Raw genomic sequence first — 12,946 nt, forward strand, 5'->3', positions numbered from 1 at the left:
ATGAGTAATAATTAGGACAAAACCGGTCTAGAATTGTCTCGGATGCTGTTGTTGTTGATCTGGTAAAGATCATTAATTGTTAATAGTTTTATGCAAAGGTTTATTAGTAACACATATAATCAAAATAAAACAATTTTCAAGTTACTATGAAGTTTAGTTTTGATTACTTTTTTATAATTTAAAGACTAAGTTTATATGCTTTAAAAATAATAGGTCAACATTTTTTAGATCCTGACTATTAAATTTATACAAAAATGAATCTGTCTACTGGAATAGCTATATCTTTGTTGATTTGGGGTATTTTTCATTTAATGTTTAATTTCCTTGTAAGTTTATCAGGGTTTTTGTTTTTAAAGTATTAACTTTATTGTAATTATAAGTTTCACCCCTAAAAATAATTTTATACATATATCTTGTTTAGCAATATACCTTAATAAAAGTCTACAATTTTTAAATAAAGTTGAGTGTATGATATTAAAACATAAATTAGGTTAGATTGCTTCATAAATAAAAAAACAATGTATTGTATATATTTTTTACAACAAAACTATGCTGTAATTTAATATTAGTGAAAATACTTTATTAATTTTTCTTACTAAAAGTATTAAACTTATTTTTTGAGTTATTTAATCATACAGGTTTGTAACTAGGAATATACTAAATGACTGGCTAAAAAAATTTTACATGTTTAAAAAAATTTAATTATAATTATTAAACTTGGTATAGGTTTTATTTGAACTTATTTAAGACACTTGAGTGATGTTATTTTTAGGTTATAAATTTGAATTATAATAGTTATCATCATTTAGTTTTTGTTAACTTTAATATTAAAGCCTAATTATCTTAAAAAATAGTGTGTTAATACTACCTACCAAGTTCTTCCTGTTTTTATTAAAAAAACTAATTAGATTTCCATGAATAACTCAAATGACTAAGTTGCTACAAGCTACATCCACCGATCCTTAGCAAAGAATTAAAAGTTCCAAAAAAGTAGAATTTCAAAGTTGATTTATTAAACACACGTACTATTTTGAAAACTTGAATATTGTGTGTAAATACCAAGTAAATGTATTTAGTCATATTTCCTTTAACTTTTTGTTTTATATTATAATGGCTGTAAAACTTATTATGTAGTTTTTAACCTGCTTTACAAATGTAGTCACATACAGTGAATTATGTACTTGGTAATTGTATATTGCATATAATTATAATGGAATAGTGAAAAAAATAAGTAGGGGTTGAGCTGAAATTTTTTTTTAAACTTTACAAGAATAGGCTTTTGCATTGATGGTATGAAAGCATGGAATTATAACTTTGAAAACACAATGTTTCATCATTTAAAATATTGTAACTAACTACACAATAGCTACAAATTGTTTTAAAATTTTTTTAGCCTTGTCTAAGAAATATTTATTTCTAGAAAAATTAACTATTGGTTTATACATTTACTAAAACTTTTTATTTTGTAGCAGATTCAAATAACTTTTTATGTTATGTTTAAAAGTTTTTTATCGAAAAATTCTGTAAAATGAAAATACTGTTAGATAGTTAAATTTGTAGCAATAAGTTTTTATAAAAAAAGGTTGATAGTTTAATGGAAATTATTTATAAAAGTTTGTTATGAGAAGACAATTAAGAATTAAAGAATAGTTAAATAGACCAAAACTATACTATTTACTTAAAAGATTTCATAAAAGTTTAATTAATTTTATTCAAAGGATTTGAAAAAAAGGTTCCATAAAAGGAGTTAATCATTTAAAAAACAAAAGTATTAATTTAAAATAACTCAGTTAAAAGTGCTTAAAAATTTAGTCTATGTAAAACATTAAACATAGTTCTAAACAAAGTGTTTTGTAATTTTATCATTGTAATAAAGAAAAACAGTTCTGTAGAAGATCAATTAAAACGTATTTATAATAAGTTTGTAATATTTACAACTAACTTTTTCCTTATAAAGCTGTTTTTTTAGGAACAAACATACAGGAATACTATCAAGCATTTTCTTTGGAGAAGTGGAATAGAAATTAGTACATTTCACATTTCAATTTTTAGTAAAAAGTTTAACAGATTCTTACACAGTCTATCTAAATTTAATGTGAGAGTCTGGTTTAGTACAGGTAGTACTTGTTTGTTTTTAAAGTTTTTTAATGTTTTTTTCTAACTATATAAAGTTTCAAAGAAAAAAGACTCTTATTTTTTAGTAGCTAGTTTAAAAAACATTAGCTTTATTAGTTTTAAAAAAGTAAGCTTAGATTATGATTTAGCATGCAATTAGCTTAATTAGTATCTTAAGTTAAAATACAATAGCAAATATAAAATTACTTAAGTATAAACTATCAATATTATTTAGGTGTCTTTGTTTCTATCTTATTGATGATAGGGTCTGTTATAACTTTAGTATACAACTTATGGACTATTTATAAGAATATTACTCAATCTAAACAATTTCAGCATTCTGATGAGCAGGTAACAATGATTTTATGAATTAAAAAGATATTCTAGAATTATTTAAAAAATAATATAGATAACTTATTTCATGGTAAAAAAACTCTTAAGAAAGCTTTTATTTTACTAATTTTTACAAATTTACAAAATTTTTCTAATTAAGTAACTTTTGATAATAGTTAACAAAAATAAAATTCTTTAAAAAATTTAAGATACAAATTGTATTTTTTTGATAGCATTAGAAAAGTATCAAAACTAGAAAACACAAGTTCATTATTTTTCTTTGTCATGAATTTAGAAAGCAATGACTCAAACTTATATCCTACTATCCAATTTTAGTTTAAAGTGAGTTAAAAAAAATACTCCACAAAAATTTATTAGTCTAAATGTAAGTACCTTACTTAGGACTTATAAAACTCTCAGATAGACTGAACGTTGAGTAAATACATCAAACTAGTCTCTAAGCCCATTTTCTACTGATCAGTAAGCCTAGCTATCCCATTTTTAAACGTAAATAAAACTTAAAGTTAAACTCAAACATAAACTGTAAAAACGTTGATAAGATGCCCAATGCCTGGACAAACAAATATTGACTGCTGCACAGCAAATTTGGAAAGGCTTCAAACAAAATTTAAATGTCAAAATTATATTCGAAAAATAAGCTTTGTTCAAACATTATCCTATTTGCCGGAACAACAATCTAAAGAATATAAACTATCTAAAGAAAAAATTGACTGATTAAAAACTCCAAATACTTATTTAGTGTGAAAATAAAAGGTCAACAAAAATAAACATTTTAGTCAGGCGATGTTGTTTATAAAAACAAATGAATAAAAACAAGTTTTTTACTATGATAAGTTTTGTAGTTTTTTATATTAAGTAAGAAGTTGTTTTTTATTTAAACCAATTAATATATTAGACATAAAATGTTATTATTTACTACAATTATTACATTTAAACATTTTTAGTAAACAGTCGAAAGCTTAAAATAATTTTCTTTTTTTAGTACCTATTACACAGTAGTTTTGATCTAAAAGTTTGTTGAATAGATTTTTATTAAAACGATGCAGCTGTTTGAAATAATTTGATTTGGGTGGTTATTTTAGACACTAGTTTTAAAAACAAGCATTATTGTTAAGGCTATGTACACCACTTTTAGATACTTGAAACATTTAAAAAATTTTTACAGGTGTTGCAAGTAGTAATTCCTGGTGTTAACATGCCATTTTCTACTTCTGGGTTTCTTTTTATCTCTATCATAATCAGTGCTTTTTTTCACGAGATAGGTCATGGCATAGCTGCAATTAAGTTAGTTTTTTTTAATGCAATTGAAATGGTTGTTTTTATTCAAGTCGTAAACAAGACGTTAAAAGGTATCTGTGGTGTGCAACTCGATAACCGAAAGGTTTTTTCGTGCACCAGGTCCTAGAACCAAATATTGTGAGCGCTTTTTTTATTGTTCAATAAACTATATATACTGTACACATAAATTTATAATGAAAAACTCTACAGCTATGTGAAATTAACTATGATCACTACTTAACAGTTCTCTGTTTTAAAAAATATTGTAATTACTGAATTGAATAGTTATAAAATGTATATTTTTTATGCAGAGAAAATGTCAATGTGGAAGGAATGGGATTTTTTATTTTTTATTGTTTTCCTGGAGCGTATGTAAATATGGACAAGTGTGACCACCTTCATCCAATCAAGAGACTGCGCATTTACTGTGGTGGGGTCTGGCACAATCTTGTGCTGAGTAGCTTCACTTACTTGTTGATACTAGTTGTTCCTCAACTTATCTGGCCTTTTTATAATCATCAAACAGACAGTGTAATTGTACAGTATCAAAATCAAGTAAGCAAGCTTGATAAAATTATGCTTACTTGATAAGATAAAGATATGCTTACTTTTATATACCTACATAAAGATTTACCAATTTTCTTATTTTTCTAAAGAATTTTTTTTACACAATACTCAAAGTAACATTTGTTCTCTCTAAGATAACATTCACTTAATAAGATCTACAAACTAAGTGGGCCAAAAGTGATTTCATGTTTATTATAAAAACAAATAACTACTTCCTGAAATAAAAGATTACAAGTTTCAAAATCTTCTTTTTTTTTGCAGTAAATGTTACAGTTTCTAAAGCTATCCTAGAAAAAGAGCACTTAATGACAGAATAGTCTAATAAAATTTTTGTAGGACATTAAGTTACCTATATCTAGACAGCCCTGATTTATTCTTTTGATTTATCAAAAATATTAAGTTTTTGCCAACAAGCTCCAAACAAGAACAAAAAGAAAAGTATTTTAATATAGAATTATAGATCGAAACCATAACCAATTTAATCCATTTGTAGGTTTATATCTAACGACTTTACTGTGTTAGATTAGAATAATCAACAATCCAAAGGTGTTATTTTGAAAATAGTTTATAAATTTTAAATTTATAGTCAGTTTCGTAAAAGTTTCTGATACAAACAAGTGGATCACAATTGTTGTATTGTCAACCTTCTTTGAAACTATATATTAATCTCCTTTTTTGTTTTTTGTTTAAAACTTTCACGCGTTGGACTAAAATAAATAACTAAAACTTTTGTAATATGTTTTGTTCACTAAATGGCCAAAAAATAAATGAGAAAATAGTTTTTAATTTAACTATATTTTTGCACTTTTTTAGTTTGCAACTTCAACACCAAACCTACTGAATTTACCAACTTTGATCTTTCATATCTCAAAAATTACTCTTATTTTTTAACTTTAAAACGTTTACAAAATAAGACCAACTTGTAAAAACCAAAGTGGACCAAGCTATGGCTTACAGTTGTTTAAATTTATTACTTAGTAGTGTATTAAAGGTTTAAATTTATTACAGTTTTTGTTATAATATTATTTTTTAGCTCTAAATTAAAAGTTAATAGTTCCCAAGTTATTTATGAAAAAGGAGACAAATTTAAAAGATTTTGTTTAATCAGATTTAGTTAAGTTGGTTTGTTTCCAAGCTAGTTTTGTGTTATATTTTATTTAATAGTAGCCATTAATAATCCAGCAATAACTGTTTTGTTCATATTAGATTCATTTACATATAAAGTTTTATATTACATTCAAGCCAACTTATAACTTAAGATTTGCTTTAATCCATAAAATTATCAATTTTAAGCCAATTCTTAGCCCTATATTTATGATAAGTATTATATTCTACCTATTCGTTTCAATACTAATAAATTAACTTATAATTGAAGAGCTCTACAGGGCAGAAAATTGTTTTGTAGCTAGAAAATGATTAGACAAAATCTCTAGAAAAAGTATTAATTTCAGCAAAAATGTTTGAATAAAGCAAATCCTTAAGAAAAAGAATTCAAATGTAACTTTTGGCCCTAACCGTAAATTCAAATCAAGATATACCTAAATAAAGGATATAAAACTAGTTTGATTGTTATTGAAATTGATGAATAAAAAAAGTACTGAGCTTTTATTACTTTTTTTCAACTAAAGTTGTGCATCTATTAAATTTATAGTCAAATAAATTATAAATACAAAAACTTTATAAAACTTAAATGAGTTTTGTAGATCTAATGGGCAACTGCCAATATTCAAAAAGTTTTTTTTTAATTTTAAAGTAATTCAGGGTTCTCCTTTTGAAAATGAACGGGGGTTGATAACTGGTGATATTTTGAAGAAAATAGACGATTGTGAGTTAAAAGGAATTAGTGACTGGTATTACTGTATTAATCAAACTAACTTCAAAAGCCAATTAGGTTCAATTTTTAATTATCTATGTTTTTTACTTTTAGGTATGGTTATACTGTCTAACAGAACAGTGAAATAATTGTATTTGTAAAATGTAGTGTTTTATATGTTGTATATATATATATATATATATATATATATATATATATTATGTATTATAATGTATGTTTTATGAGTTAAATATTTTTTTTTTACAATTTTTAAAATATAAAGGCTTTAAAGATGAAAGTAGTTATTGATTATAAGGTCGTTTAGTCTAAATGTTGCTAAAAATTAGTTTAATGTTTTTAAGATGTTGCAAGATTTGTTGATTGAAAACATTTAACTTTAAATTTTTTTTATATATAATTTAAATTTAAGTGTTTTTTTATCTATAATAAGAAATAGCTGTTACGATTTTTTAGTAGTTTAGCTTACTATAAGTTATATTATCTAAAAAACTTCAATCAATTTATGTTATAATTTAATCCTTTGTTTGATCAAGGAAGTTGTATTGATAGAAGTTCAATAATTGATTTGGAAAACTATAAAAATGAAAAGAATTGTTGTAGTGATTATCCTAGTAAATTTATATGCTACTCATACACATACTCAAACATCACGGTTTGTTAGTTTTTATATTTTATACTCTATGATAATCTGCAAAGTTAATATTATGAGACAACTTAATTAGAATAACGATAATAACTTATAGTTTTTTATTAGCTTTGGTTTTGCAATTAGTGTTCATTTTGTTTTACTACTTAGGTTACCACTAAGTGAGAATAATTAAAAATTCTATTGAATGTAAGACCAGTCTAAGCGAGTTTTAATCTATTTTGAATTTAAAATGAAACTTTTTATTTTACTTTTAGTTTACGCTTTTGACAGAAGCCATTGTGAGTTTACCAACTTATATCACAAAAACTTTTTTCATGCTCATAATTTTTAACTGTAAGTTTTGTATGGCTTTGTTAAATCAAATATGTATTTGAAACATAATTTAACTTTAATTAGAGTTAAAAATGGAAATTAACTAGTTCTTTTATTGATAGTTAGCCAATGAATGAAGTTACTTGTTTCTTAATTTTGTACAATGAAAATTTCAAATAAATGCTTAAGAATTAATCCTTTTAAGTTGTAATTTATTCTTATTTAGGTATATTGTACCTTAATTTTTCATTTTATTAGAGCTCAATTTAAAATTGCTGACTTATAGTTTGATTGGTTTTGATAGTAACTGTGCAGTGCATGTAGACAACTATCGAATTGCAATAACTAAAAACTAAAGAATTGAAGCACTTGAGGTTTTAAGAAGTAACAATGAATTTAGTTATTATATTTTTTACAGTAAAAAAATAAATACAGGAAAACAGTTATACATGTTTAAATCCGAGAAAATTACAAATAAATCAAGTTTGTCGTCAAAATAGTGAATGTAGTCAGAGTCAAATATGTGCAGTACCTTATAATGGTTAGTTTTAGAACAAATTAATCATAAATTTTGTTTAAGACTAATAAAACTAGTGTCCATTTGTATTATGCATTAAAAAAATAATTTTTTTAGCTTAATCCTTAATCGCTTCTTTTACGTTTGGTTGTTGACTTGTTTTCTTTTATTGTCTCCTATCTATTTAAATTAGTAAGTTATACGAACACATTCACTGATACGTTCTAAAATAAATTATTTGTTATATTTGTTTGTAATGGAGCTTAGCATTATTCCGTTTCAAAGTTAAATGAAAAAAAAAGCATCAACATAAGTTTTGAAAATAACGGTAAAACTAAGCTAACTTGTTATACTATTTTCTTTTCGTTTTCTACCTCTTTAAGTTTAGCAACAACTATCATAAGAACCCCCTTTACTTGAAACTATGTTTATTTTAATATTTATACTAATTATTTTATGAATATTGATATAGTTATATGTTGATAAGAAATGATTTAAAACATATAATATTTGGATATAATAACAAGTTTTTGTTACTTCAACATATTAAGTATTAATCTAATGTTGTTTTGAATTAGAAACTGACTAATAGAGTATTGAAGAACTAGTGAGGGGCATAAAACTTTTAGTATATTAAATATACCACAGATGTTTTTGTGTTAAAACTTAATTCCGACTAATGGCGTTTCACGGCTCTCAAATAAATTTAAGAACAGATCTACGGAGTCTATAAAATATTAACATACATTAGAAAAAAAAACATGTATAATCATGTATAATATTTATGTGAGTAGTAACTATAAACGAACTTTATGGTTTAAAAACAAAGTTTGGAAACTTTGTTTAACATAAAAATAAAAATATAAAATTGTTTACAAAAACTACAAATTTAATAAAAGCATGTACTAATCTCAAAAAATCTCTAAAAATAACTAATTAAGTTTATTTATTATGTTTCATGCAAAGCAAAGTTCAGCTATTTAAGTAAAAATTTACATTATATACATACAAATTTTACAAAAAAACACATTGTGCCGTAATTTTGAATTCAGAGTTTAGAACGTTTTTATACAAATATTTCAACTTAGCATCGAACTAATAAAAAAAACCCTAAAATCTCTTGAAAATGATCAATCTAAAAAAGACTTAACAAAATTAGAAAAATTATATAAAACTGTTAAAATTATTAATGTTTTAAGTAAGCTTTAGTTTACAGACAATTTGTTGTTATTGTAGTATTTATATCTCACTAAATAAGTATTGAAAATATAAATTTTAGGAGTTTTTTAAATAAATGTAAGTTTTTCGCACTTCTTAACAATAATACCACGCGTAGCCATTGATATGTACAATTTTCTAATTATTAATTTTTAAACATTTTATTCATTCAAAATCCCTTTTATGTGGGCTCAGTGAAATTTATATTTTATTATCTAGGTTTAATTTATACATACATGTTTGTTTACTTGTTTATTTGTATAATGAAATTAATCTTTTAGCAGTGTTTTTAAAGATTTATAGTTAATTCTATTTTTTTATAGCTTATTCTTATATTTTGAATTGTTTATGTTTATAAAATTACTTTAAGGTGAAAAGCAACGGCTTGTTAAAATTGCATTTGAAAGAGACGAGCAATTAGAAACGATTCTGTATTTAGGATACCACAGCGACCTCTTTAACTATATAAAAGTTACAAACTACATGCCTAGGTTATTTTTATTCTCATACAAATGGCCAGAGATTCTTCTGATGCAACTGAGATTTTTGTATTCGATTTCGTTTGGTCTAGGAGTTGTCAATATTGTACCTTGCTATTTTCTTGATGGAGAGTTTGCTTTTGATGTAAGTTTATTATTATTTTTTTAAGTTTGACTTTAATAGATTAATGTTTGTAAAAAATAAAACATATCATATGTTTGTTATATACTGACAGGCAATATTAGACCTGCTGGTTGGAGTAAATAAAAGTAAGAAGAAAAAGATAACTAAAATAGTTCTTGGTGGAGGAACAATACTGGTTGCAGTAAATCTTGTCTTTTCAGCTTATCTTGCTTTTACATGAAGTATACTTTAGATACTAAATATAAATAACAATTTTAAAAGCTTTTTAAGCTCTTCAGTACGTTAATTCTAAAACCATAATAGCCGTGTTGTATTCTAATCAGTGGATAGCTTTTTATCTGTTTGAACTTTTTTAAACCACTTATATTAGTGATTATATATACGAGCAAATATATCACAGTTAAAGTGTAAAAAACACTACAATCGTTGTACACAGTGGGTCCGAATCGTGCCGAACTAGAAGTAGGTACCTATTAATACAAGTTAATGTAAAAATTATTTCTATACTATTTCATAAACAAAAAGAAAATAAGTTTTTATAAAAATATTTTTTAACAATTATAATTATCAGAATTTAAGTAGTAGTAGCATTTTAGAAGTAGGTGTTTTTTTTTAATAGAATTTTGCTTCTCAATTTAAAACTAAGTTCATTTCAAAAAAACAAGATATTAATCGGCTAAAACTAAATATATAAAAAAAAAAAAAGTTTTTTTTTTAAATAGTGACAAGGTGTGACTCTTAGCTTTATCTTATTATATTTTTCAAGTCAAAGCTTTTGACTGATAAAAACATTTGTATTGTCTATATGTGCTGTTTTTTTTTACTATCTTGATCAGTTTAGTAAATTAATGACAAATAATAATTATACATTACTAATTTTTAAAATGAAAAAGCTAAATTAAAAAAAAACCTATTTAAAGGTATACTTTGAAACTACTTTTTTTTTTTTTTTTTTGAAAGTTGTATAAATTTTGTTCAATTAAAATTTCTATGAATAACCCTGAGACAACTGGCATAACTTCAGTTGTAGAATGAATTTTTGAATCTTGTTTAAAGCTCTAAGTTTACTAAACTTTACTTAACTGAACCTTTGTTTTTTTTAGACACTAGTTTTCAAAAAAAAATATCTAAAATAAGCTTTTTTTTTCTCTTTCTAATTGCGGTCCCACTGTGAATAAAACATTACGTGCTACTATAATTAAAAAAAATATTTATAGGTTTTATGTATTAGATAATTAAATCATTAGATAGTTCTACATAATTGTACAAAGATTTAGTTTTTTATAACCTAAATAGTCTATGTTTTTTTATACTGTAAAATGATCATATTTTTTATTAAACAACGAATTAAACAGTTTTTTTAAAATTAGCTTTTAAATACTTATTTATAATTTTAAGTACTGTTTTGTAAAAATTTTTCAAAGTACTGTGTATTATAGAAGTTTAATAGAATTTATTATTTTCCAAAGAAGAATAAAACTTGTGAAATGTATTTAAAATAGTAACTTTGTTTAATGCATGTTAGCTTATATTTGTAAGGATATATAGTCTTAAAGTCGTCTCAAAGATTTTAAATATTAATCAAATTGTGGTTCATACTTTATGTAATTTTTAAAAGTAAATATTTTGTGTTTACCTTGTTTAGTGAATTTCCTATAGTTAATAAAATAAAAATAATCACATTTTCATTTATTAAATCCTATGTCTTTATAACTTAAAAAAATTCTAAATATAGAGACAAAGATTTTTAAAAGAATAGTCAAGTTTTTACAACTTTGTCTATGATAACTCAATCGAAAGAAACTATCAATTACATTTAACCAATAAGGTCATAAATATAGCATATTCTAGTCCTTTCCTGTAAGTATATACAGGGTTGCTAAAAACCTCAAAACCTGGAAAAACCTGGAATTTTTTTAATTTTGAAAAAGAAAACCTGGAAAAAACTCGAATTTAGAAAAAAAAACCATTAGAAAAAAAAATCATTAGAAAAACCTGGAAAACTTGAAATTTTAAACAATTTTTACATGTTAAGTAGTAAAGTTTCGATTTGAAAGAAAAAAATTATTATATAGATAAACTTTATTTTATAAAAAATGCATTTAAAGTAGCCTTACAGTATCTTTTCAATGTTATTATACTATTTAGCACAGTTTTTTACCTTAAACTTAACTTCGAACTTAAAATAGACCTAAAAATGTGTACTTTTAAAAACCTGGAGAAAATTTTGAAAACCTGGAGAAAATTTGCCAAAAACATTTAGCAACCCTGTATATAAACTAATTTGAGAATGTAACACAACATTTTATTTTTATATAGACTTGTTAGAATTATTTTGTATAAAATGCTACTAAATAGTTGTTCGAAGTATAAAACTAATAATAAGTCAAAAATGTTTTTAAGTACTTACGTTATTCTAAACCAGGGTTTCCCAAAGTGGGCGATATCGCCCCCCTGGGGGCGATAATTAGTAAGGGGGCGAAAAGGGGGCGATTTTAAAATTTTTGGCAGTCATAAAATTTTTACTTTTTATATTGCTATTTTACTAATTTTAGCTTGCTATTTAATATTTGACCCTGAGGTAAAACTTAAACAAAAAAAGTTAATTTTGTTTATGTAAAATATAGAGAACAAAATCAAGTAACTCCTACTTTCAAGTAAATTACATATTTTCGTTCATATATTTTCTTATTTGACAATTACATAGATCATAGACGATCGGAATTTATCTCACCATTTCGTAACCTGACATATATGTTATTTGGGATCATAAATGGTTTGTAAAAATCTATGTTATATGTTATTAAATTTCTAGGTAAACTGGCAACCCTGTATACTTTTATTTTTATTGGAAATATCATGAGGTGATAGTTATATCACTTCATGATATTTCCAATTGATTTTTGAAAAGTCACTAAGTTAAACTAAGAAATAAAATTGTACAGGGTTGCCAATTTACCTAAAAACCTGGAATTTGACAATTTAGGCAAGAAAAAAACCTAGAAATCTGGAATTTTTAACAATTTCAATATATTAAGTAGTAAAATTTAGATTTGACAAAAAAAGCTATCATATATATATAAATATGGATCCCTACGAGGCAGATCTTTTTAAAGTAAACGACTTACAGGAATTTTTCTCAGACTTACAAACTGACCTTGAACTTAAAGTAAATATTTCCAAAGAACGATATGAAAGCTTTTGGACTCAACAAAAACTAAGGCAAAAGTATCCAATTATTTGAGAGAAACTTAGATTGTTGTTTATAGTTTTTCCTTCTAGCTATCTAGTTGAGAAAGCTTTCAGTTCAGTTATCAACATCTTGAGCAAAACATCTAATCTAGATATTTGTAAAGGAGGCTTTATTTTACTGATTAAGAACCAGATTAGAAAAACTTGCAAGCAGTCATGAACCTCATCCTTCACATTATATTAGTCTTCAGTAGCAGACATTATTTTTTGAAAGTTTTATTTTATT

General features: G+C 24.3%; 1 protein-coding gene across 1 annotated transcript; it reads left to right on the top strand.

Moving 5' to 3' along the window:
• The first annotated feature begins 230 nt into the window (after positions 1 to 230).
• Positions 231 to 10,034, top strand: LOC145847318 (membrane-bound transcription factor site-2 protease-like). Its single transcript, XM_082953570.1, has 11 exons — positions 231 to 326; positions 1,970 to 2,117; positions 2,351 to 2,466; positions 3,635 to 3,753; positions 4,059 to 4,302; positions 6,076 to 6,267; positions 6,490 to 6,503; positions 6,698 to 6,800; positions 7,545 to 7,650; positions 9,215 to 9,468; positions 9,560 to 10,034. Exons 1-11 carry the CDS (start codon positions 255 to 257, stop codon positions 9,686 to 9,688), a joined length of 1,497 nt encoding a protein of 498 aa, XP_082809696.1. The 5' UTR covers positions 231 to 254; the 3' UTR covers positions 9,689 to 10,034.
• Positions 10,035 to 12,946: the final 2,912 nt, after the last annotated feature.

This window comes from Thalia democratica, unplaced genomic scaffold (assembly GCF_965202585.1).
Source record: "Thalia democratica unplaced genomic scaffold, ktThaDemo2.hap1.1 HAP1_SCAFFOLD_882, whole genome shotgun sequence".
In the NCBI taxonomy this organism is placed as follows: domain Eukaryota; kingdom Metazoa; phylum Chordata; class Thaliacea; order Salpida; family Salpidae; genus Thalia; species Thalia democratica.